This window comes from Anabas testudineus, chromosome 1 (genome assembly GCF_900324465.2).
Source record: "Anabas testudineus chromosome 1, fAnaTes1.2, whole genome shotgun sequence".
NCBI lineage: Eukaryota > Metazoa > Chordata > Actinopteri > Anabantiformes > Anabantidae > Anabas > Anabas testudineus.
In genome coordinates this window covers 15,111,275-15,138,186 of record NC_046610.1, presented here as the reverse complement: position 1 = coordinate 15,138,186, position 26,912 = coordinate 15,111,275, and the positions used below count along the sequence as shown (strand labels likewise).

At 40.0% G+C, this 26,912-nt stretch overlaps 3 protein-coding genes across 5 annotated transcripts in view; 1 reads left to right on the top strand and 2 right to left on the bottom strand.

The window, feature by feature from the left end:
• Positions 1–8,639, top strand: part of tnrc6c2 (trinucleotide repeat containing adaptor 6C2) — a 49,735-nt gene extending 41,096 nt beyond the window's left edge. For both annotated transcript variants that reach the window (XM_026360671.1, XM_026360672.1), the window contains 3 exons: positions 155–228; positions 441–580; positions 1,325–8,639. In XM_026360671.1, coding sequence (XP_026216456.1) covers positions 155–228; positions 441–580; positions 1,325–1,673 — 563 coding nt within the window. In that variant the 3' untranslated portion in view covers positions 1,674–8,639. The remainder of the gene's footprint in view (positions 1–154; positions 229–440; positions 581–1,324) is intronic.
• Positions 8,640–9,792: 1,153 nt separating this feature from the next.
• Positions 9,793–15,092, bottom strand: cd7al (cd7 antigen-like). Its single transcript, XM_026360566.1, has 5 exons — positions 14,894–15,092; positions 14,089–14,442; positions 13,367–13,756; positions 11,379–11,482; positions 9,793–10,961 (listed from the first exon to the last, which is right to left on the bottom strand). The coding sequence occupies exons 1-5, from the start codon at positions 15,075–15,077 to the stop codon at positions 10,746–10,748; spliced, it is 1,248 nt and encodes a 415-aa protein (XP_026216351.1). The 5' UTR covers positions 15,078–15,092; the 3' UTR covers positions 9,793–10,745.
• A 4,503-nt stretch (positions 15,093–19,595) lies between these two features.
• znf207b (zinc finger protein 207, b) lies at positions 19,596–25,710 on the bottom strand. Of its 2 annotated transcripts, XM_026359967.1 has the most exons (11): positions 25,549–25,710; positions 24,699–24,825; positions 24,457–24,595; positions 23,965–24,147; positions 23,256–23,331; positions 22,818–22,879; positions 22,446–22,585; positions 21,997–22,095; positions 21,084–21,332; positions 20,560–20,716; positions 19,596–20,385 (listed from the first exon to the last, which is right to left on the bottom strand). In XM_026359967.1, the coding sequence occupies exons 1-11, from the start codon at positions 25,587–25,589 to the stop codon at positions 20,234–20,236; spliced, it is 1,425 nt and encodes a 474-aa protein (XP_026215752.1). In that variant the 5' UTR covers positions 25,590–25,710; the 3' UTR covers positions 19,596–20,233. The 2 variants fall into 2 exon arrangements, with proteins under 2 accessions (XP_026215752.1, XP_026215751.1); XM_026359966.1 differs by lacking the exon at positions 21,997–22,095.
• Between the last annotated feature and the right edge of the window lie 1,202 nt (positions 25,711–26,912).

The window sequence follows — 26,912 nt, the reverse complement described above, 5'->3', positions numbered from 1 at the left end:
CGTCACTTGAAATACAATAGGTCACGTACTTAATTTGTACTTGCAGGTGCTTTTGAAGAGAGCTCTTCAGGCGCTGATTTTACATTTATCCTACTTTTTTGCAGTAAAACCTTATTGCTTTACCTATTTGACTGTGTCTTCATTTCTGTTACAGAGGGAACAACTTGGAGTACAGACAGCTCCAACAGGACCAGCAGCTGGCTGGTGCTGAGAAATCTCACCCCACAAGTACATACTCTTAATTCTTGCTAGATTGAAGTCACAATACATTAAGTAAAGCTGGTACAGAAATCTGACAGATAAATAGATAAATATACTCATGTATCGGTGTTGAGAAATATGAAAAAAAAATTAAAATGCAGTGGACGGAATTCATTATATGAATAACATAGACAATAAATTGTAGTTTGTTTTTTTTGAGCTGTTGTTTTCTGTTCCAGATTGATGGTTCAACTCTGCGGACCCTGTGCATGCAGCACGGCCCCCTGATCACATTCCACCTCAACCTTACACAGGGGAACGCCGTGGTGCGCTACAGCTCCAAGGACGAGGCTGCCAAGGCCCAGAAGTCGCTGCACATGTAAGGCAGAGCAATGTCTCTAACAGTCAAACTGGCCTTATGAAACTGCAATTGAATACATTTTCCCATTTAATTTCATAAACCTGCGCCGCCTTAATTTAATTAAAGTGAAGCAGCCTTAATAGATGATGGAAAAACCAGACAACAGTAAACACTTTAGGGAAAGCCCTATGTTTCTGATTTCTTACTTGTGTTTTCCCATGCCAAGAACAGTTCAGCTTTTTGGATGACTGTCAGACTGTGTTATTTTAGTATCTGAGCAGGCATATGATGTATGTGGGGAGTCATGCTGTAGTCAGCTGTATTACAATAATATTATTAGTACAATTATAACATTAATTATAAAATATCATTACAAAATGCAAGAAAACACCATTGTAGAACCAATGTGGGCGACAGTGGCTAACATTTGTTCCTAATTTTGTTTTGCTAATAGTGACAGCCACTGCAGTTGGTTGTCATGGAAACAAAACGCATAGTGTGTTGACCCACTTTTCATTATCAGCAGCACGAAATGTGGTTAAGGGAGCACACAGAAAAGGAAGCATGCAGAAAAGGAAGCATGCAGAAAAGCATTGTAGCTGGATCAAACCCTGAATAAACAGGACAATTTGCATAAAAATTGAGTTTAATGTCCCAATTTTTACACAAAGGCCACATTTTAACAAACATGAAAACCCGTTCATTGCTACTGGTCGTATTTTCATTGTAAGACCATTGATTTTGTCTTTTGTCTTCTTGAAGGTGTGTGCTTGGAAACACCACCATCCTGGCGGAGTTTGCCGGTGAGGAGGAGGTGAACCGCTTCATTGCACAAGGCCAGTCACTTGGGGCAAACACCACTAGCTGGCAGGCCAACCCAGGATCCAATCAAAACCGGATGGGTGGGGCAGCGCAGTCCCACTCAATTGGCCAGTGGAGCAGTGGTGGCGGTGGAGGCAAAGCCAGCGGAGGTGACCTGCTATGGGGCGGTGTGCCCCAGTACTCCAGCCTGTGGGGACCGCCAAGCGGAGACGACGCCCGTGTGATAGGAAGCCCCACCCCCATTAACACCCTGCTGCCTGGAGATCTGCTGAGCGGGGAGTCCATGTAAAATGATGCCACGATACACTAACCAGCCAACTCACCACCACCATGTCATGTAAGCCATCGGTGGAGGGTGAGGTGGAATATATATTAAAAAAAAAAAAAAATACAAATACAAAAAAAATTCAGTATGAACAGGAGCAAAACCCAAGCAAATCATGTGGTGATAATCAGTATCAATTTGAACTGTGAATTGTGAATCAGAAGGTTGGGGTCCCTACACACAGACTACAACTCCAGTCCTTCTCTTTTACTTTTGTCCTTTTATTAAGTTTTTGTTTACGTTTTTGGGGGAAAAAAAACATAAATGTTTTTTTCCTTTTTGGTATTTTGAAATGCATCATAAAACAAACTGAAGTAAGACACAACACAAAGAAATCTTTTTAAGTATTTTTAGTTTTTTCCTAGTATACATGACATTCTGTATGAAGTGTTTTTAGGAGAAGCAATCAAAGCTGCCATCTAAGACTTTCCTTTTCCCTCCAAAAAAGAAATCATCCCAAAATAAGACTTAAAATGACCATTCCCAGCATGTCCATGGCCAATGATATGGTTCAAAGACCTTTACTGGTTATGTTAATGTTTGTTTCTCAGCACTAATATTAGCCTTAAGTGCTCTCTGGCCCAGGTCCTTCCCAAGCCGCCTTTTTTAGTTTGTTTTGTAACTAAAGAAATAGCTGAAATCTTGCACAGTTTCACCTCTGAGCCAGCAAGTGGTACAGGACACGACTGGTGACCACGTCTGTCACTGGGCAGTAAGAAGGCCTGGCCACGTGACTGGCGCTACCAATCATCAGCTTACTTATTTTAATTTGTCTTCTCAAAGGGATTGACACAGCTGTTTAATGTTTTGTAGGTTTAGATCCTAGTTCTTTTTTTTTGATGTCTATCATAACATATAAGCTTGAGAGAAGATTTTTGTCAGCCTCGCTGTGTGTCTCAACTATGTAAGTGAAGTGGCACCTAATCGTTGACATCTGCAAGCCCAGAACCTTCTGGACACTTTGAACTTGGAACCCAGTCGCCTACTGGTGCTTTGTTGGATTTTCTATTGCTCGATTTGTTATGAAGCCCAGTGGTCTGTATGGTCGGCCAGTTTTCGGAGGAAACACAATTTCACCTTCATGTGACAGTTACATTGTGCAATATATGCCATAGATCTTTCTTCCGTCCATACTGGATGTCCACCGGAGCTGGTTTCTCTTTTGTTTTTTCTTTTAGTTTTTTTGTTTGTTTGTTTTTATTGTTGCTGATTACAGCAAAAGACTTTGGAACTTCAAAAACTTTACCCCTTTCAAAACTTGGATTCCCTCCAGGCCACCAATTCCTGTGAAACTGTTTGGGAAAACTCTGCAAAGAGGAAGAAGCAACTGTTGTGAGTGTGCATGCAGCAAACTGTACTGAAAAGTGAAACTGAGCACACAACAATGCACACTTCCTCTCTGCATGTCACAGCCACACCCAACAGAGACTGAATCCACAGCGGGGTTGGAGGGTTCTGGGTATCTGGCACAATACCAAATAAGAGGGGTTTCTCCTAATGCAGTAGACCTACGAGTGTTCCTTGCGTTTGGTACTGTACAAACAGAAGAGACTAAGACTTTTATAAATTCAAAGGGTTTTATCATAGCACTTATAAAGAGCAAATCACTTCAACTGCAGTTCAATAAATCAAAAAAGGAGCAGCAAAAAACACTGAAAACAAAACAAAACAAAACAAAAAAAAAATACTGCTCCTTTATGTACTGTATCTGTTCGATGAAAATGTGTCTGCCGTTGTTCCTCTGGTAGCAGGATGAAGGGAAACAAAACTGAAATGTACCATTGGACTTTGGGGAAAAAACTGCAGTCTATGATTTTCTTTCCTTCTCTGAACAATATCAAAGTGAACATCACTGTTACTCCAAATGTTTAGCCTTGTCCTGTTTGGAGGCACTAGACTTGCAATGTCAGCTGTCTCTGGCACCTGCTGGCCAGTCAGTCAGTCAGGCTGTGGGAGGGTGAGTCAGAGTGGGGTGTGGGGAGAGGGAGTGTCCACTGAGTGCCTCTCTGCCGTGGTCCTCTGTGTGTGAAGCGGCAGCCCCACAGTGCAGCACTTCCTACTGGGCTTCGTATGACCCTCCCTCAGTCTGACAAGACAGCAGCTCTATCAAGACTGGCCAATCGCGGCGCTCCACCGCACACGGCATCTCCGTTGACCCCACCCCTGACTCGACTCTGCTATTGTCCTGCCCTCTCCCCCCATCTCTCAGTTCTTTGACACAAAGATCACTTTAGCTGGAAGACGTAATAGTCATATTTCTGGAATTTTTACCAGTGTATTTTTGATTTTAATTTTTTCCTTTTTGAAAAGATCATTTGACTTTATTTTTTCAGTGTGTTCTATTGTTCTTTTTTTGTCTACATTCAGTGGTCTACAAAATACTGGCTGCTGAACTAGCCCTTCACTGTTCATATGCAGAAACACTTTGGTCAGAGGTGCCTCTGTATGTTCATCCTGTGTATTGAATGCAAAACGAGGATCAATACTACAGACCGTTATTGATTGTCTATTTGTTTTTTACTGATCATGCTTTTGTGTTTGACAGTATTCTGTAGTACTTCCAGGTAGTATCTTGAGATGTGTTTTAAAAATGAAAAAAAAAAGGGTGTCTCAGACATGGGTGTAGGTGTTTGTCGCTCCAAGCTGCTCCACCTGCCCGCAGGCTGTCCCCTCTTGCCCTTTGCTTAGCTGCTACACTTTAACCTCCTCCTCCACCTCAACCAGACCCAGTAGCCCTCCCCTGACCAGGCACCAACAGGCCCTTGTATCTGTTTCTATGCAAAAGACTAGAGGCTGGGGCCCGTTATAGCACGCCAAACCTGTCTCGGGAATGAGCACTCCTCCCAGAGCTTGGCAAACCCTAACACTCGTACCCCTGTGCGCTCCTGTCAGCACTTCAGAATGGCCGCCATTTCTGTAAAGTCAGGCTAAGCCACCAGAACACTGTCACGTACTAAAGTCCGTACACTTTATCAAAGGTCAGCCTTTCTCTCTGCGCTGAAGACACTTTTGTCCAGCTTGATCTCAGGGTAGGGGAGTTGATGATACCAAGAATGAAATGCAGCTCTCCATATCTGTCCTTTCTACTGTGAGAGCAAAGTCTTAAATTACAAGGCCATCTGCGTAACAGTATGTACAAACCTCATGCCTCGAACTTAATCCTAATTGGAAGGGAAAAGGCTTGTACCGAATCCTTTTTCTTAAAGGTGGCCTGTCGTTTCTGTGTAGGGGCCCATTACTGCATGTAAAGATGCCAACAGCATGTGCCAATATAAATTTGCTGTGTCATACTGTAACCTTTATGGAGAGCACTTCTATTCCCTGAATGGATGAGCTTTGATAACCTTTGCAGAGGCTGCAGTGGGGGACAGGAGGGATCAAACAAATGGGCGGCAGCATCACACCCTTAAATGACTGAGATGTTTTTTTCATGCGTTTGTGGGGAATGCCCCATACTAAGGAGAAAATCTTTACTCAGTTGGGGGGTTCAAGTTTGCTACAGTGCACAGTTGATGATGGGTAATCCCGGGTACGTATTTTTTTAAAACCAAAAATGAAATCGCATTTTAACGTCATTTTTATGAAGTTTGACATAAAAATCTTAAAAATGCTAAAAAATCTAAGTGAAAAAAAAAAAAAGATCTATAATATGTTAAAGCTCTGCACTTCTAGCTGAAATATCTCTGGTCATCAGCCTCTGCTACCACCATCTGAAGGAGTAGACTGGTGGCCAGGGTGCCTTTTTGTGGATGCTGTATTTATCTTGTTTTTATGTTTGTGTCCTGCTCAAAGCGGGCCCACTGAACTGTACATTTCCACAGACCCTGATGGCTTGGGCCCACTGTTTCAGCCTCACTCACCCCACTCTGCATCTGCAGGAGGGGAGGGGCGCATTTCAAGAGGTACAAAGTCTTAAAATCATTCACAAAAAAAAAAATAAAAAAAATTTAAAAAAATGAACAAGAAAACGGGAAAAGGCTACCTTTCAGGACTTGCAGTCCTGCAGCACACAAGCAAAAATCACTATTGCCTGTTTCTGTAACTGCCTTGATCCAAGCTCAGACAGACCCAATAGCCGAGGACCTCCCAGCATCCTGTACTAACTGGAGAACCCTGACAGTGAAGGGGGTTTCCCATGCTGCACCAGCATTGAGAGGCTCTCCTCTCTACAGCTCTGTTCTAGATAACAGTATATATGTATACACTACATAAACACACACACACATATATATATATATATACATATATACTGTGAGTATAGTGTGTGGTATCACTTCTTCAGACTTCTTGGATCGTAACCTCTGAAACCTTTCATTTTTTGTTTAAAAGTCTTGGTTTAATACAGCTGAAAATGAGCAATATAAATATATTTTCCCCGCAAAAAAATGAAACGAATGAATTTGGGTCGGGCGTAAACTGATACTTGATTGACTGAAAGCAACGTCTTTCTTATGGAGTTGGATATGCACGTTTTGGTTTTAATGACATATTACAGTACTTTGAAGTGCTTGTACTGTATATATGTGTATTTGTTAATTAGCTTATCTAAAAGCCCAAACTGAATCACCTGGTTTAATGCATATTGTAACCAGTTGATTAAAAAAAGTCACAAACATATCAAAACAAAACAAAATATTGAAACACAAATACTTGAATCATGGAGCGCCAATAACGTAATGTGAAGTCAGTAATTCTTTTTTACTTTTTTTTTTTTTTTTGTTCTCTTCATCTGACAGGTACACTTAGGGGCTTTTAGAGAATATCAGAAATGTATTGCATAAAGTTACAAATACAAAATTTTGGGGGGAAAAAATGCAAAGTCATTGTAGATGTGTGCTTGAAAGTCAGATGTTTGTATGAATGTGTGCGCAAGAAACTGTGTGTGTACAGGGCACGTGGCCTGCTGTTATGTTCCACTCAGTACGTTATATTTTATGTCTGTTTAAAAAATTTTTTGTTGTTGTTGTTCTGTCAAACTATTCTGATGGATATTGTTATTATCTTCTAACGTTGCACTGAGTGTCTCCTACCCCTCACTCAGCTAATCGTAGATAAACGAGTCTAAGTACAGAGGGGACATCATGACAATTCACGTGTATATGTTTACTCAAGGACTTAATGGATTTTTTTTTTTTTTCTCATTCTATCTGTAAAAATTTTATCGACCTTATAGTGGCTTTTATTGTGGAATAATCCAATACAAGGATTATCATTGAGTATTGCACCATTATGTTCCAATTATACAAAAAATGGAGGTAAAAAAAAATAAATAAGTAAAAGTACAAAAAAAACATAAAAATGAGATTAAAAAAAAACATAAAAAGGAGACAAAAAAAAAACAAAGAACTGTGGCCATAGATAGCTGTAGAAGGACTAGTAATCCCTATGTTAACTTCATGGAGATATGGAAAGGGATGAAGTGGGAGGTGAGTTTGTTACACGACTCATTTCAGAGGTGCCTATCTTTTATGTTGTTTTGCAAAAGCCACCTGTCGTTTACAAGCATTTCATTTGAAGTTCAATGAATTTATAACAGGAATGTTGTAAAAAAAAAAAAACTAATTTCATCTTCCATCAAATATGGACATGAAATATTGCAAAATGAAGATTTATGCTACTTTCAGAACTCTGGGATTGATCAGTGTTGTCATATTTCCATTTTTTTTCCTCTTTCGGCGACTATCTCTGTATGTATTGAGTTGTGATTTTGTCGTCTAGAGGCGAAAGCGCAGTTTGCTCCCTATCTTGCACACTCATAAAAGATGTGGATTTTGTCTCAGGAAGGCCAGGGTTCCAGATACCAACTCCAACATTTCTAGGTTTAATGTTTGTGTGGACAAAAAAAAAAAAAACTAACAAAACAAAAAAAAAAAAACCTGTAAATTAAACTCCAAGAAAGCACTAATGGTTATGAGTTTAACAGAATATAGAAAACCATTGTTTTGTTTAAAGCAACAAAAAATGTTTGTAGCAAGTTACATATTTACCAAATAAGACTGAGGATCAACTTTGAAAAAAGTCGAGTGCTTTACATATGAAATCTACGTACAAAACTGCTTTACATTTAAACAATGAGAAATTGTTTGGTTGTCGAAAAGACGGTGACAGAAGATGCATTTGTATGTTTGGACTTGTTGTTCTTTAAGTTGCGAGGATTTTTATTTTATTTTTTTTTTAATCATCTCTCGTCTCTGTTACCACATGCGTTCCTGTGACAGGTTTTCAATCGCTGAGAGACTTCTTAATATGTAACAGAAGGTTTTCAGAGGCTGAAGTGGAAGAATAAAGCTGGTTTTTAAAGGATCATGATCTATGCACAAGTGGGAGGGAAGAGTCCAAACGGCCGCAGCTGTACTGAGACCGTTTGTCAACTCAGAGTGTGGGGTTCAGGGTTTGACGTAGGTTTGTTCTTGTTTTTTTTTTTGTTTTGTTTGTTTGTTTTTTTGGGGGGGACTCGTGCTCAAATTTCCTCCACTCCACTCCCCCACCCCACCCCCCTCCTCATCATCGCCGCCAACTAATGTTTTAGCAAAGCAAAACTTTACATTGCCTCATCATGCTGTGTAATCCTTAACCAATGAGCGCTTATCCTTCTGCTAAAGCACTGTGGGTTGTACTGAAAAAAAAAAAAAGCCCATGACTTTTAAGGCTGTCTGTTTTTTAAGGGGAGGAGGGCGGGTGGGGGGAATGAGGGTACTTTGCCTTTGCCTTTTCTCTTTTATTTTGAAAAAAGAAAAAAGAAAAAAAAAACATTGAGGAAAATTGTCTGTAACTAAAATACAAAGTTGTGGCTTTTAATGTTGTTCTTTTTTTTTTTCCTCCTCATAGAATGTGATTGTTAAGGACATGCACCGAAAAAAAAAATGTTTCCATGAATTATGGAGCTTCTTTCGGACTATATTAATAAATTGCGATTTTTCTTGGCTGTTACTGGCTCTCTTGTTCTCTTTTTTTTGTTTGTTTTAATGGACTCATTGTTTGCTTTATTTATAATTCAGAATGAGTCATATTGTAGTGTACTAAGAACTAAAGTGAATTTATCCAGTGCGCTAGGGGTTAGTGATAAGGTCATATTTTATCCACTAAGTTTTCCTGTTTGCATTTGGGTCAGCTGTTGAAGTAAAGCATTGTATTTCTACATGATTTTAGCACACGTGTGATAATGTACTTGCATTTGTCAGATATTCAGAAGTAACCTGTGAAGTTTTTGACCCCTAGTTGAACTCTGCTGCAACATTTGAGAAACCTTTTTGGTTGCTGATGATCTGAGCTAAACTGAACTGAGACGCGCTTAATGAAACCGGGGTGCGCCTGATCTTCATTATCACCTTCTCAGCACAGCCGAGGTCTTCTCTTGCAAATGCGTTCGCACTTTTCCATTCGTTTCGCACATTTTTACGTCAGTAATTCAACCAGTAAGTGGTTAAAAAAAAAAAAAAAGTAGTAAAATCACCTTGGAGAAAATCTTTTTTTTCTTCATCCTATAACTACAGTTTGTACATTATCAGCATATGACACACACATGGTTTATATTAGTTTATGTTGAAAGCTGTGAGTGATATTTTGTGGTCCATTGTGTAACGACCGACTGACAGAATATATTCGTTTGGCCACAAATTGTGTTATTCGTGGGAAAATTTCGCTTTTGTTTCATGTTTTTAGTCATTTTTGACCCGTCACCTTCTGTTTCAGTCAGAGTGTTAACTGTTGTGAAACCGTGTCGCACTGGACAGACGTGACACTCATTTGAGAAACCTCTCATTCACGCCAGTGTCTTTTTGTGTCTCGTGTTCAAGTGTGAACCTCACACACGTTATGACAGTTTCTTGTTTTGTTTTATTAAAGGTGTGAATTTCCTTTGTTAGAAATGCTGACACAAGTGCCCACGCTGTGAATGTGTTCCTGGAGCGGCCGACTGTATGTGACATTTTCCCGTTTTTAGACGGTATTACGTGTCTCCCTTCTCTCTACAATGTCAGCGTTTCACTTTGCACAACACATTGTCCTTCTCAAAATCAGCATTTTTGTGTTTGCGGTAGTTTCAGTGTGATGAACAGAAAGGATTCAACAAACGCATGCTGTCGTGTTTTGTTGCCATAGTTTTTAATTGTGATATATTTTTTGACAAAAAGAACAGGGGTCAATCACTTTTCTCCATCGAGTTCACTACAAGGCACATGTACTCGACCAGTTCCACAGCATGTGTCGGAGAATATCAAGAACAAATGCAAATAAATATCTACAAACAGCATAAGAATGAAGGTACGAGCAAAATTAATGGTAAAGAAAACATCATGAAGACAACTGAATGAGGCCCAGTGATCTTTAAGGTTGTGGTGTGTATGCACACACTGGAGTATTTACATGTAATAAATTGTTAAATTCAGGATTCAGGAACAACGCACTAAGAGAGACACTGCTGTGAACTAGGTCCTGGAACCTGTGGGGGTTAAGAGGGACAGTTTTTCATCAATTACATCTAAAGGGATGTTTAACCAACGGGGACATCAAGGTAAATGTTCAAGTCAAAGCCACTTTGCCTGCTAAATACATTTATTTACAATTCCATGCAAGTGCTTCCAGGTCGGGTAGTGGAGCAAAAGGTAAAACTGAGGGATGTAGAGAACAATTCTCTCCCTTCAGGTTTAATCGTTGTAAGAGTCGGCATTGAGTGACATCACTGTACAATTAGACAATTAGCAATAAAACTCGACAAAAGACGGAAATCATCAATAATCTCTCACGTACACTGAAAAAGACTAAATCAAATCTTCTCATCTGGTTATTTTCCATTAACAACTGCTTATTCTCTGTTTTCGTGTTAGATCCCCTGGTATCTATGTTGCTCACCCCACTGGGACACACGTTTACTTACGTTCAATAAAATACAAAAATAAAAAGCACACTGTTTCAAACTAGCCTCAGTCAAATATACATCAAACTAAGAAATGTATAAGGTACAATTATTAAAGTGGAGTCCAGTGAGGGAGCCGAGCTACTGTGTAGTTCTTGATGCTGGCAGGAAGCCCTAACAGTTCATTTCTGAGACTCAGTCCGTGGTCGGAGGGCTCCAGTCGGGCATTCGTAATGGTTTTCAGGATAGGGTTTCTTCACTTTGCAGTTTCTGTACTCAGAAGACTCCGTTTCCTCCAGATGGTTAGGAGGGAGTTTACATCTGAGAGGCTGCACCCCAGTCATCTCCTCGTAGATGGGGGCCGCAGGGCGTGACTTGACACTGCGACGTGCTTTGCACTGAGAGTCATCGAGTCAGAAAGAAAACAAATCAGTGAACTGAACAGAGGTAACATACTCTAGATTTCCTGTGTTAAAATCACAGTTTTTCAATTTCTGTCGAGACTACATCCTAACAGGAAGTTCGAACCTAGTATTATTCTGACTGTGATGTTACTGTTAAATGAAAGGAACAAAAACAAAACAAGAGTTTGACTCAACTCTAAATGTCTTAAAACTAAAAACTCTGCAGGGGTTTCACTACCTTCTTCACTGAACCTTAAGACAAACATGCTGACAACTGACAGCAACAAGTGATGAAACTCCTGTGGTTTTGTGGTGAGCTGCAGAGGAACTCTGGCTCGCTCTTTACAAGCAGGTGCTGTTCGTCATAAAACCTTTTTCACCTTAGTCTAGTGTAGCTGTGAATTCACTCACTTTATAAATCACCATAACTCCGATGAGGACCACGATGAAAACGACCACGGCCGAGAACAGAGCAAACAGCAGGGTGGAGTAGCCGGAGCAGCCGCACTCTTCACCTGTGAGGAGGAACAGTTGGTCAGAGATGCCAAAGATCAGAGAGTCGACTTGACTGCTGCTGCAGGACACAAACAGTCAGGGCCACCAACCCCACCACCAACCCCACCAACACCCCTCAGAGTGCGCGATGTGACGCAATCCAACTTCCCCGTTGCAGTGGATTCCCGTCTGTGACACTGCTCTGTTATAATTAGTTAATATTCCAGATTTTTGCTGTGTTAACGTGGCACAACGGGCAGTGCTGTAAGACAGAAGCAACACTTGATAATAAAGGAAGTCCAGAACCGTTAGAGGTTATGAGAAGTGTTATGTGATGAGTGGAATACATTCCCTTCATAGTTTGAAGCTTCAATCTTAACATTATTTTTTATATTATCTTTTTCTTTTTTGTTGTTGTTATTATTAAATCTGTCCTTGTGGGAGGTCCATTCTCTGCATAATGGATTAGCAGCTGAAACTGTTTGTGAATCAGAGTTCTGATTGGTTGGATATTTTCAGGATGGTATGACTGATGGCGTTGGGTTTGCTCTGAAACAAAAGGCTTTTTGTACGAGTACAATTTCTGTACGTATTTCTGGATAAAAAGTATGTGAACCCTTGCAATAAAATATTTTCGAGGTTCTCATTGTTCTGTTCAGTTTCAGCTGACGTACAAACATTCTCACATTATCCTGAAGGATTTTTTTTGATACACTTGGGAATTCATCTTCCCCTTAGTCACTGCAGGCTGACCAAGACCTGATGCAGCTGAGCAGCTCCAAATCCATAGATATAGCCATAGACACCCTGCTAGTTCAATGTTTGACTGGTTGCCCACTTCTTGGTAGAGTAGCCACAGTCCCAACACGTCTCCATTTGTCTAAATGACTGGTGAATTTCTAAAGTGGAGATTTATGAAAATCATCGATACTTGGCGTCAGGTTTTTCAAAAGGTTTGAGTGGTTTGTATTAGTCAAAGTAGCTCTAGTCCAAACCCTCAAAATAATTTTTATTACCTTGTGCTAAGACCTGACTCCAATGAGCTTTTTGGAGGTTATTATTCCAAGGCTTCAAATACTTCTATTTGTACTATGAGGTTTTTATGATTGTTCCTAATAAAGAATAAATCATTTTTTTGTGTTATTATTTTAGGCACATTATATTTGTTAATACTCTTGACTTAGATGAAGATCAGATCAGATTTTACGACAAATGAATGCAGAAAACTATGAATTTCAGAAGGTTCACATACTTTTTCTTGCCACTATGTGTTTGTAGACTGTTGTTTTGACTTTTTTATGACTTGTGTTATGTAATGTTGAAACTTACTAAATGATAACAAATTGTTTGTTTTTTTTCCATCTGTGAATGAATGGATGATAATAATTTGAATCTAATACGAATTCAGATAAGACTTAGACATACAATCAGAATGAAAATAGATATCAACTTGTTGAGAATGTTTGTTATTACCAGACAATAATGTTCACACACACAATCAAAAAGGGAACTTTGCTGTTGTGAAACGTGTTGCACTTATATTTCACAATAAAAATTGTCAACTCACTTCAGTATTGAGTGAATTCTCACCATTTACCCTCATAAACAGGGTCGGAGAAGGAAAAATAATCAGCCAGAAGTCTAATACTACCATTCTTATTATTATTATTATTATTTACATAATTAAATTATGAATCTATGGCTATATACGTTTGTGAAGGAACCCCCTTTTCATATTAAGCATATATTATATTAGAGGTGGATGAGGGTCCGACATTGATGATGACTGAAACAGCAGCAGTTATTATGACAGTGAACGCTCATGGACAGTTTCAAAGTGTAACTTTGCTCTACTGCTCCTTTCTGTAATCTGGTGACCGGCTCCTGGCTGTGACGTAACCCACCTTGCACAGACACAAAGAACACTCGTCTCCCTAGGGCGGTGCTGCTGTCCGACCTGCCGTGCATGTGCAGTTGGCAGCTGTACAGGGCGCTGTCGTCTGGCTGCAGCTGCTGCAGGGTGACGTTGCAGGTGATGCCGCCGGGGCTGGGAGCCAAAGACAGCTGGACCTTCCCGGCAGGGAACAGGGAGGAGATGGAAGGAGGGCTGCTGCTGCTGCTGCTGTGGTGAGGATTCGAGTGATACACCACCTCCACAGGCGCCCGGCCCCTCCGCCGCTTCACACTGACCCCCTGCACGGCTGAGCCTTCCCCTTGTGAGGGCACACAGGGGAGCACGGCCGAGCCCCCAACACATGTCTCTATGAACTCTATGTCCACTGACCCAGGAGCATCTCGAGGGGGGGGAAAGGGAAAAGATACTGATGTAATGCACAGGGGCACCACTATGCTACGTTTAAATAGTGTCATCCTTTGGAGAATAGCAGCCGTCATCAGTCCCTGACTCTTTTCATATTACTAGGCTACAATTACAACCCTTGAAGTAATATACTCTATTACACTGCAGTGATTGGCAGGAACTAGAAACATCAACATCAAACACACACATACCAGCCTCCCGTCGTGAACAGGTGATGCTTTGACATTCTGTGCACTATTTTTGGAAAGTTTAATCTCCAGTGGGCGACAAGTGTGAAAAGTGTGTGGGATGAAATGAAACACTCACCAGCTTTAACGAGAAGGAAGAATTCAGTCATCCCTCTTATATGTTCATCTTCAGAGTTCGGGTTGTTCACAACAAACTCGCAGTAGTACCGGTCTGTGTCACTGACCCTCAGCAGAGAGAGGGTCACTTTTACAGAGTGGTTACTGGGGTCTCCGCTGACACTGGTGCGGTTTGTGTCATCACTGTTGTACGGGGTGAACTCGCTCTTGGTGTGCATGAACAGCACCTCGCCAGGGTGCAACCAGCCGCGCTTCAGATAGACACCAAACGGCGAGGGGTTTTTCTGCTCAACCACACAGGGAAGAACCACAGATTCACCTTCGTGCCTCTCCAAGAACTGAATGTCACCGAATGCTGAAAACATTCAAGACAGAAACAAAAACAAATGTGTTACAAGCTGCACTACAGTGTGGTAGAAATAAGGAATCAGCTGTAAAAAGAAAAAGATCTGGACTTGAAAGAAACATTTTACAGAAATTCCCAGTGGTTTGAAGCAATAAAACAAATAAAAACTAGAAATCTTTAAATTCATGCTTGACAAAATAAAAACGGTGGGTTAAAAAATTAAAAACCTGAAAATATGATATATTCAGACCAACAATGTGGAATAGAAAAACTCCTCAGAATATGATCCAACACAAGACTTTAGACCGAAAAAAAGAAATGAATAATACAAAAAAAAAAACTAAAATACTAAAATTATAATTATAAAAGTTATATTATAGATTTTTTCTGTTATTTTGTCCAACACCCCCGCACAAAAAGGACAAAGCAGGTGATCAGAGCACCAAACAACAGAACTCACCAAACCCTGTGTGTATAATAAACAGAGTCCACACAAAGGCCAGGTACTGGATCCCAGTCATCTTTCCAACTGTTACAAAGCACTCATTAAGATCCTGAAGGAGGTCATGACAGCACTGATGCTCGCGCTCGCACTGGATGTCAAAGGGTTGGTTAACTGGAAATGAAACCAAGAGGAACTCCATGAAGCTCCACCTTCAAACCTCAAGACGCACACAGGAGGAAACTCGAACTAACCAACACCACATATGATGGATCATCTTCTTCTAAGGCAACATGGTAAAGAATTAGAAAGCATATTAATGTTAGTGAACACAACAGCAGAGGCAGAAGAGTCTGGATTAGATGTAGGATCAGTAAGAACCAACTTGTCCTAAAAATCCAGGTTTCTATCTTAGAGGTGACTGGAAGTGACCTGAGCTCAATTAGCTTCATTCACAAAGTTCTGTCCTAATTTGCATTAAATGTGTTTTACATGCTTAAGAAAATCTTTCCATTGACAGTGTGTTTTTTGCATATCTCTGGAGGAAATGATGCTGACTGCCAGTCTATGAGCTATATACGTCTGCTGTCTTCTGATAACTGGCATCAGGGGACTGACGCGGTCAAAGGCCTGTTGACTGAAGGGTTTGAAGAACTGAGCCGTACACCTCAGGCTCGAGGATCATTAGAGTTTTAAATTCACAAAAATTAAACCTGAAGACTCAACTATCAACAGCAATATCACTTAAGTGTCAAGTCTTTTATTTGTGATCTGACATAAGTTTAAAAAAATGATAAATAAAAATAAACGAGCAAATGAGGAAGCAGAATGTTGTGTGGTGAACTGTGGTGAAGTAAAACGATTTGAATGTCAAACGAGAAAGAGGTTCACTTATTTTGATGAAGGTCACACACACACACGGGGAGGTGAGTCCTAAATGATGCACTTCCATTATTTATTGGTAAAACACACATGCAGAGCAGTTTTACTTGCTTAAAGTGAGATTCAAGCAGCACGTAGTGAGATTTTTTTTTTTTTTTTTTTCCAGCTCTCAAGAGACGGTTTGCACTGTGGTTTCAAGCAGCCCCATGTGACACTCTCATTGTTCTCTCGTCGTCCAGCAGGAAACCACAATTAGAAGACTGAAGCAGGTGTTTTTTAGTGATTGCTGCTCTTAAAGAAGAGAACTTCAAAATGCAGCTCGAGGCCGCTTCTCTTTAAAACTCATTTAACCACCTGTCTGGACGGGAGAACGTCCAGTCCTGCCGGTGGCTGCTTTGTTGGTGCCGTTTATTGAACTGAACGTGTCACCCACCATATTTGCTGTCAGTGATGCTTCACAAACCACAAAGGTTTGAAGAATGCATGACTAATTCAAGGAAATGTATGCAAGCATGCATACGTGAACAAAATAAATGAATACAATAGAGTGAAATAATAAAGTTCTACCAAAGCCTTTAGTGCACTGTTTATACACACAACAGCTGCTGCACCTATTGTAATATTTTAGATTCAAAATTTACCTAAACATTGATTTGAACTGCTAAAAGACCAAGCACTCAGACACTTTACCTGAGCTAAAGTACCAGTATATTACTGTAAAACTACTTTATTACAAGTAAAAGGCCACTTGTCGTCTTGTTTTCCATATATACATGAAATAAGTTTCAATAATAATCATGCCAGGACCAGGAAGCACAGACGCTGTGGCTGAAGTCTAGTGACTGTGCTGCACAGTTCAACTCTCCGGCTTGACCACGACACAGCAGCCCCACACTGACACGTGGCTTCCATCACACTTGACGGAGCGTGTGCACCTCATTCCTTAATCCAGACACACTTTACTGTATTCGTCCTCTCACGGTATGAACTGCTTTGTGCTGCTCTGTGAACGGGTGAGTGCTCAGTGCAATTTCGTGCACTTGATACTTTTAATCTCTCAGAAAAAGGAAAGACCGCCAAGTTTCAGAGGTCTTCATTTCTGGTCATTTGAGTCACTAATGAAACCCACAATTGCTGATGCACCAGATAGTCGACTAGTCTGAAGGCAGTTTTAAGGCTTCTTTTTTTTCAGAACAGCTTTCAGCTGTGATAACATAATAGCAAACAGGTTTAAAATGACAAACGTGCATTAATACAACACAGGAACACAGGACAGCTGTTTGTTGATTATGGGCCTTTTTTCTTAAAGTTTTAAGAAAAGTCAAATAAACATGTTGTTGACGGTGTAGTCTACCTTCACTCTGTAAACAGTGAGGGGCTTGGTCCCTCTTTCTGATCTGACACATCACATGTTGCAGCTACTCTGCAAGATAAAAGTGCGGCATTTAAAATATAAGGTTACGACGCAGTAAAACTATGAAACCCGAGCGCTGCCACAACCAGCCGCATCTACACAGGTGCCTGACATTTCATGTGGTTGTGTCTGTTGCCCTGACTGGTGATGCTGTGTAGCAGTGATGGGGATTGGTGTGCATTAGCCAACATGAGCCACTAGGCGGTGCACTGGTTCTTCAACGTCCAGCCTCCCACTCTGCACCTGACTGTTTTTCAGCCTCAGTGTAGATCTCCTCTCAATTTATCATTGAATAATCAAAGAAAATACCAGCACCGGCAAAAAGATCTACATAGTTTATTTAAGAACAACATAAATTTGACACTAACTTTTATGCTTTTATGTCAAGCTAACTTATGGACCACTGTTTCTCACAGGACAGCTTGTTTCCATTTTTATTATTGATATACAGTTCATTTAGATACAGTTAAAAAAAAATAAAAAATAAATAAAAAAAGACAAAGCATCTGCAACAGAATTATTTGTTTTTTAAAAGCACATTTATTTTAAATATACATTTAAACTTTTTTATAAACAGTTCCTACTTGGACAAAAGTGTTTGAGAACTTACATACTACTACATTCACTCACATCCAAAACTGTTTTCTCCCTCTAGTGGTGTCTAGTTATGCTGATAGTTTGGGTTTCATTTCCCTCATCTCATTATACGACAGAGGGATGTTTTTATGGTGCTCTATGTACAGAAGAATCCAATCACAAAATCCTTACGCATTTTATTACATTTGTATGTTTCATAGAAATAGTGGTCAAATGAACTGCTCAGTGTTCCAGGCTTTATTCAGACTTTACCTAGTATTATTTTTCATATCCATCATTTAAGATGGTACTCCACCAAATGTACTCATGAAGCTGAGTCGCTCTACTGAAGGAGTTCTCCTCAGTGGTAAAAAGATCAGGAGCCATAACGGTCAGAAACCATTTTACTAGATACCACTAGAGAAAAGTGACCCCCAAACAAATATGACCTTTAAATCTGTTGCCCACTACTTACCATGTTAGTCCACTTAATACCAGACAGGTAAACACCAATAAAATAACGAAATAAATCAACATAACTTTGAAAAACTGAATGGAAAGAACACGTCAATAAAGGCGAAGTTTTCTCTTCAACACCTTCAGTATGTACAAGTCTTATGTTAGAAACAGTACATTATGTAACACAATGCCTCGCATCAGAGTGAACAGGACAGACCCAAACTATAATAAACATCAAGTACTTACTGAGTTTAACTGACCTGTCATGCCAGCTGAGTGCGTTTTAAGGCTGAATAGCTGATATGGAGGGGCTACAGACAACAAAAACAAATACAAAGCAGTAAGTAATCTGGCCAGAGGAAAAACTTGTGCCACACTAAACACCTACAAGATCTTCCTCCACCACCACGTTTCTCATTCTTTAATCCAAGTGTCCACTACAGATTTCAATTTGTGTGCCTGTGTATCTCTTTGCGTAAACTGGTGTAGCCTCTGACACTGCTTTTAATGGAGCGATCTCCAACACAGGATAATTGCTGATGATGCTGACAGATGATTATGTGAAACATTTAGAGTAGAAAGGATGGAACAAAAACAAAACCACATAGCAATACAAACGTAGTGCTGCAGTAAATTCCAATTTAGCAAGAAACTCATTCTCCTGAGACCATCAGGAGGAGTCATTCTTACTCTGCAATGGTACGAGAACAGTTCACGAAGCTCACAAATACACTGTGAGCTGTAAGTGCTAGTGGTTGGTCTCCTTGTGTTCTTCTATACTCAAACAGCTTTGTCATCACATTTTGCTTGAGAGGACCAAGCTAAAACTGGAATTTAACACAGAGCTACTGTATTGTTGGTTTGTTTTGCTTGTCCCCTGTAGCAAATTATGGGGACATGACTATGGCACATGGCAAATAGTAACATTATAGCAATCATGCATGTTTGAGAATTGGCATGTTATGTACAGACAAAAAAGTTAATGAATCAGGAATGGAAATTTAGTTTCTTTTACCACTGTGTAAGTGGACTGTACCTAGAATTATTTTTCATATCCACTTAACTCATAATCATATCATGGGTAACATGCAGCATTTGAAACCAGAAGTTGGCCAACATCTTAGTTTTGAGATGGTGGTACACAATATTTGAGTAGATTAAATCTGTATTCCGCTTCTGAAATGATGAAATCACTTAGTTTTGTACGTAAAACATCCAGTTTTTTTATTTATACAGAAAGGGGAACTCTACAAAAACAGATGATGGCAAACTTGGTCTTTAAATAACTGATGAAATTCTGCAGTTAAACAGAGCCATAAGAAGTCTAGAAATACAACACCAGTACAAACCTTCATGACTCACCTCCACGTACGTCAGGACAAACCAGCATTGGATTTCAAGATGGATTTTATTACAACAGATTCATAAAACATTACAAATGATGCATACATGTACCCTTGTGACCAGGGAATATTAAAACCAAACCTGAAATAAGAATAAAGCTAGAGCCTGATGAGTCATGGATTTGTAACACTACTTAGTTGGAATCACATTCGTCACTGAGACCCTCACCAACCAAGGTTGGGGACGCAAGTCCAACAGCACAACATGCTGTGAGGGCCTCAATCACTCTACCAAAGAAATAAACCAAAGAAAAATGAATCAAATGTTTACAAGAGAAACTTGCCTTTGTAAGGGGGTTGGTACGTTCATGTAACTCCAGCAGCTTCAAAAGAAATAATCAATTTAACACACTTCACTTCTATAAACCTGAGTGAGACCTATGGGGAAAAAAATATATCCTCACATGTAATCAAATAACCACAAAATAACTGTCAGAAACATACGTGGTGTTTGGTTGTTCTCCAATAAAGATGTTCTACTCAATGTCCACATGTTCTAACAAATAATGTTTGTCTTCACCACCATTGGTCTTACTGCTCTTTGCTTGCAGCTAGGTTTGAAAAAGCACAGGGATGAGAGAAAGGTGTTAACCTCAAACCTAATGTGGTGGCTGCTTAGCTGTATCAGTAGCGTCCAGCTGGAGACATGACGGGGGGCCTCATGCCCATGGGAGGCCCTCCCTGGAAAGGGGGCACCATAGGAGGACCTTGCCCATAAGGAGGTATCCCTCCAGGCATGTAGCTTGGCATGCCCTGAGGAGGAGCACCATACTGACCTGCAGAGAACACAGGGAGACCAGAAGCTGTTAAAGCCTGAAATTGAATGTATGTGTGTGGTATTTAAAGTAACTCTTCAACTCCTAACCACAAAATGAATAAGAATATTGCTCGAAATGCCAACCCAGTACAGTTTATGTATATTTTCTGTAGACCAGTATCCATTCTCTTACCATGCATGGGATGCCTCATGCCGGGCTGCTGTGGTGGAATGCCTTGCTGTGGGGGTATTATGCCGCCCACAGCTGCCACTGGCGGAGCAGCCACATGGGCCTGACCAGGCCGGGGTATAAGACGCTGGTAACGGGGCAACTGGGCTTTCATCTCCTCCTGTTTGCAGGGACCACACACAAAGCAGACGTTCAGGCTAAAGAAACACTGGCATACCCCTTACAGTACAAAGATGTATGCTCACAAAAATGATCAAGATTGGGTACCAATGTTGGCGTGCCCTGATTTCAGACTGAGGATATTCAAGTTCAGAATCATCCTTCAACATAACCACAAAACAGATAATACTAAGAGTAAGAATATACAATCTAATGCTCCATCAATTAGGTGCATATTCTATAAATACCTAATTTTATGATGAGACACACTGCACCAATTCATTGTCTTATATCAGTAAATGTTGGATTATATGTATCCATCATTACTTACTGTGAAAAGGGCAAAACAGAAAGCTCAGGCAACTTACCAGTGAGATATCCTCATCAGGGTGGATCAACTTACTAGTTGCACTCGTGGTGGTGAGGGTGGCGGGCTTACTGGTCACTGTGGCTGGGGGTTTGGCCACAGTGCTGCTAGAAGGGTTAGAAGAAGAAGTGGAAGAAGAAGAGGAGACAGAGGGTTGGGTGTAGGCAGGGAATGTTGCTTTTGGAGGATCGGAGGAGGCAGCTGTGCTGTGGGAGTTTGAAGCTGCAGCTCCTGAAGCACTCTGCTGGGCCTGTACAAAGACACAGTACATGTAACTTGTTGCTGTTTTCTGACTTAATAACATTAAGACACAGTCAACAGATTCTAACTTTAATATTAAAAAAACTATATAAAAAAGAAATGTATACTTAACAGTCTTATAAGATTTGTTTTCTTAAACACTCAAAACGTACGTGTATTAATGATTTGATCACTTTCTAGCAAAATAATGACTGATTCCACTTTCAATGGGGAAATTATCAACCACTTTGACTTAGATTATCCAAGCAACAAAACGAGTGCGTGTTAAACACAAGCTCTTTACTTTTCACTGAAATGCAAACTTAGCGTGAAATGGAAAATTATTTCTTACATGAAACCAAATCCTGATTATGACCAATAAAGTGTCACCTCAGGCATTCAGAATTCAGATAGTGGAAGAAAAACAAATGCAAAGCACATGCACAGTAATAAAGCTCACAGACAAAAAAAGATATGCCAGTTCTAGTCAAGGATCAATATCATCTGACACTAATAATATAGCCAATGTGCTTGATTTAAAGCACAAGTAGGCTTACAAGGCAAATGCTGTTAGTAATCAGTCTAGATTCTAACTTCAAATTTGCAGGCAGAGTTAATAAATAAGCAACATGCAACTGCCACAGTCCAAGTCAAAGTCCTGTCTGTGAGCATACTTGTGGCGTGTTAGGAAAGGGAGGCTGGGAGGAGGCAGACTGAAGGTCTGCAGGTGGAGAGGAAATGGCTGCTGTGCTGCTGTGAACACCAGAGCCCATCTGCAGCATGGTGGAAAGGAGACCACAGCATTGACATGTAACATGTCCAAATAATATATTCTAAATTAGTTATGACAGAACTATAGAATAACATTTAAATAAGTGAAGTGGGAATGTGAAAGAGAGAACAAACAGCAAACCATAGAAAGAGGAAATGTGAAATTAGAAATTAAAATAATTAGAAAATAAAATATGTACACAGTATGCTTGAATGTTTTGTTATCTAATACAGAAGGTTTATGTAAATATTCTATACCCTCAACAGGAACAGAAGAGTGAATAACAGATGAAATAGAATAACCTAAACATCTGAATAACATCGTCTGAATAGGAGGATGCACAGTACCCACCTGTGCTGCGCTAGGGAAGAGGGGTTTGGTCACCACAGGCTGCGCTGCTGGTGCTGCCGGTCGACTGGGTATCGCCCCTGCTGCGGGGGCTGGAGCCATGTGAGGCATCCCTGGTCTTGGAGCCATGTGTGGTGGCATTCCTGAGAAATCAGACAGAAATCCCTTTAACTTTCCTCCCCCAATATTTAAAGTAAGGGCTAAAACAGCTTTTGCAAACTGTATTGGAGATAAGATAAGTCTAAAAAAAAAAAGTATCAGCATGAAGTCCTTCATTTAATGCAATTATTTTAACTGCTGGGGCTACTATGATGTTGAATCTCACGCGGTAGACATGGCAAGTCATTTAATACCAACACTACTACTAAAAATCACCTGGAGGAATACCGGGCATCCCTGGCATCATGGGAGGCATCATCCCTCCCATTGGCATCATCCTACAAAACCAAAAAAGAAAATATTAATATTTTCTTTTCACGATTCAAAGGTTTAAGGACTAGAAGTGTCACTGTTTTAGAGACTATAAAACCCTCAGAGGCAATGAGCAAGGTTGATAGAATTTGATGGTAGTTTTCTGTATTTCCACAACATATGTTTCTTTTGTCATTTGTTTCTCTGGTCTGTGTTGCAAAAGAATTATATCAGATATCCTGAATAAATAAACCATTGTGGCAAAGTTTAGCTCTATCATGCCTCAAAACTCAAAAGGTGTGTATAAGCATAAAAACAACAGATTGTTAAAGGAATCAAATAAAAATAGCATTAAATCTGAACAAGTACAATTAAAGTCATAGCTAATGAGTGACTTCTTACCCTGGTGGCATTCCGTGCATAGCAGGAGGCATGCCATGCATCATGGGAGGGACGCCTGGCATCATAGGAGGAATCCCTGTGAAAATGCATCAGATAACACTGTGTGTTTACTAACAACTCAACTTCACTTTCTAGTAGACCCACTACTCTAGATGACTAAGTAACTGGACACACAACATAATACATATTTTATTGTCCTTTACGACTTTTTCCTTCACTGATTTAACTACATTTTATTATATTTCAGGTGTGAACCTGTTGATACTGCAGATGCTTTTCAGAAAAGCACAGTATGTTCCTGTTCACCCTAAACAACAGTGCTGGAACTGATTAATAAATGTCTAAGTGTGATAAAGTCCAGGAATGTAGACAACAGTGGTGAGATTTACATTTGATGTTATGAATGAATGTAAAGATCTCCACAAAAGAAAAACAAATGTGTAAATCAACAAGGTTTGGGAAGTCTTTCTTAGTCAGATAAGTCACAAACGATCTTTTCAACTTAAAAATGTAATATCTTCACAAACATGTAGCTTGGAAAAACAAAATCAGAATATTTCCCAAGATTTAATCAAATAAATGTATCAATGTTACTCTTAAACAACAGTAAATCACAATCCAACTCCAAGGGAAGTTATGAGCATTTTTGTTAATGTAGTTTGTGTCCGAGTTGCTTCCCAATTTCTGCAATTTACAAAGAGGTGCTTGCCTTGATATCCCCCAGGAGGCATCCCGGGTGCACCAGCCACAGGAGGAATCCCAGGCTGAGCCATGGGAGCAGCGTACCCTGCCTGGGGCGGCATAACAGCAGCTTGCTGAGTTGATGGTCCTGCTTCATCGTCATCATCGTCCTCATCAGAGTCATCCTGATTGTTCTTCTTCTTTTGACTCTCTAAAACATAAAAATAATGCTCATGCAGGGTTTCATTTGTTTTAATTCCTTAAACCCAAGCATCTACAAAAGGACTGTAAAAGTACAGTTCAAGAACCTGCACTGTTCACTACATGGTGGTCGTTACGAGCAATGGCTTATATTATCATGCTTAACCCTGTATTATCCCAGTTACACAATGTCATTTCAAACTAAAACTTAATTCTGTCATCTAGGCTTTCATAAAGAAACAATGATCTTTGTAGACAACAAGAAGGAAGTCCAGTTGCCATGACTCAACTTCCAAACAAGTTGTGACAACTTACAAACCTTGTGATTTCTGTTCTAATGTTCGTCTTCTTTCCTGCATGTCTTTTTCTGGAATCCCCTCCATGCCATAGATCTCTAGCTCAATATCCGTTCTTCCAGGAATTGCATTTGGTACACTGTCAATCGTCTCTTTGTGCACCTAAAACACATGAAAAGGTGAGACAGTGTCAATTAATAGCTATTGTGAACAAAGCGTTCCAGGAACTAAACTAGAATAAATGAAAATGAGGTAATGCGCCAACCTGCATACAGTGAATGGCCAAGCCTGGACCAGTGTACAACTTCTTGTGGCAAATGTGGCATTTAAAATGCTTCGCCTTCTGATGCTGAATGAGGATCTTTTCATCATCAAAGTCTCGATTACAGTACCTTAAGGGAGGAGTAAAGGATTGTGTTCGACAACTGGAAAGAGGAGCAAGAAACCAAAAACTTCACTACTTGGAAGCGTTTCAGACGGAGCTGAAGATATTAACCTGGCCTAGCCTTGTTAAATGAAATCAAAAGCACCCTGCAGTTGCATTCACATGCACTAAAGATTGACGCCGTTTGTAGGAAAGGAAATCATACTTTTAGGGGCTTCAGCTTCCCCAGTGTTTAAACCTCATGCTGTTGTCTGCAATAGGATGTCTCAATAGGCTCAGAACATTTGTGTGCGTTTTTTACTTTTTTACATTTTAGCTTTCCACACTAAGTTATTATTCAGCATGTTGTTGAAAATAAGCATTAGTCGAGACGCTAGTTTAAAGCACTTACGTTATCATGAATCATCATACCACAGCTAACAAACAAGCTAACAACTGTTAGCTGCTAGCTAACTGTTAGCTTAGGCAAGATTACTCATGGCATTACCATTACTTTAACGCAATGAGTTACCATGTAGAGTACATCAGCTGTTCACAACATTTGCTCGATCAAACCAATCCGTATAATTATACACTAGTCTAAAATCACCACGTATATACTTCAACATTAACATACAAGCCGATAAACCCGCAGACAAGCTAATGTTGGCTTAGGCCTCCTTTTTATCAAGCTAACGTGTAGCCTCTAGCATTTCGACGTTAGCACTCCGTCTTTCTGTCAAAAGGATACCAGCACCATGGCTTCATCTGCTTCTTCTTTTTTCGTCCCATTATCGAAGAATACTGAAAAGAGGTCTTAAGCGTTAAATTCTAGTCTTATTATCTGTTTGACCACAGCATGCTGTCGTCCCGTGACAACGCCGAAAATGGCGCTTAGCTGGCGGAAGTGTTAGTGGACACTGCGTAAACGGGAAGCTGACGTCACGTCAGAGAGACCCGCCTCTGGATTTGGAAACTGGTGTCCAGCTGTTACATAATAAATAAATAATAAAAATAAATACTACAGTCACCAGACAAACTGAGCAAAATCAACAAGATGTCCGCTGATGCTGATACATTTTAAATGCATAAGACAGATTTTACCCAACCATCTGCAGTGGAATAATTGTAATGAGCTTTACTGACCATGTGTGTCTGTGCAGACAAGAAGTTTTTAACTGAATTCTCAGACTTTCTATCTGATTAAGAGCTTAGTGCAGATAATTATTTATTATAGCGGGTGACTTTAATATCTATCTCTGACTGATGACTGAGTCAGGTGACTCTGGACCATCTCTTAGTGTAGATTAGTCTGCTGAGGGACCTCTACTGATACACTTCTCTTCTCTTCTCTTCTCTTCTCTTCTCTTCTCTTCTCTTCTCTTCTCTTCTCTATCCATTTAAATGCTACCATTACTTGTCATTAACTTTGTTTTTTTTCTCCTCTTTGTCTCCCTCTCTCTGTTCTTCTCTGCAGGTATCCTCGGCCTTGGAAGTGTATATTTCCAGAGTGCAGTTACTGGTCCTACCAAGCCGCCTTGTGTTTTTGCTGCTTGTTGTTTTTGGTTGCCCAGTGCTCTTTTCTCTCTCCTGTTTCCACTCACCCCAACCAGTTGAGGCAGATGCCCAACCCCCATGAGCCTGGTTCTGCTGGAGGTTTCTTGCTCTAAAGGGACCTTTTCACTGTCGTGCTTGCTCAAATTGGTTTGTTGTTGTTGTTTTTTTTATATAATTCTGTATACACTTATATTTTGAAAGGTTTTAAACCTTAAACAGTGTAAAATGACTTCTGTTGTGATTTGGTGCTATAGAAATAAAATATTGCTGAAGTTTCTCAGAGTACCTTAGCATCACCAATAACTAGGGGTGGTAGAAGTACACAATTCAGTCATGTGTAAGTACTTTCCACATATGCTTCATAAATAAATTAATTCATATAGGGATTCAGATCTGAATTAGATATTAGTTTAGGTATCAAAAGGTAACTAGTTGCCTTTTGCTGTATGCACTACAATAGGTACAATAGGTAAAGGGTAAAGGTAAAATAGGTTTGAGTAAAAGTACAATATTTCACTCTTAACTGTAATGGAATAAAAGTAGAAAATAATATTAGTA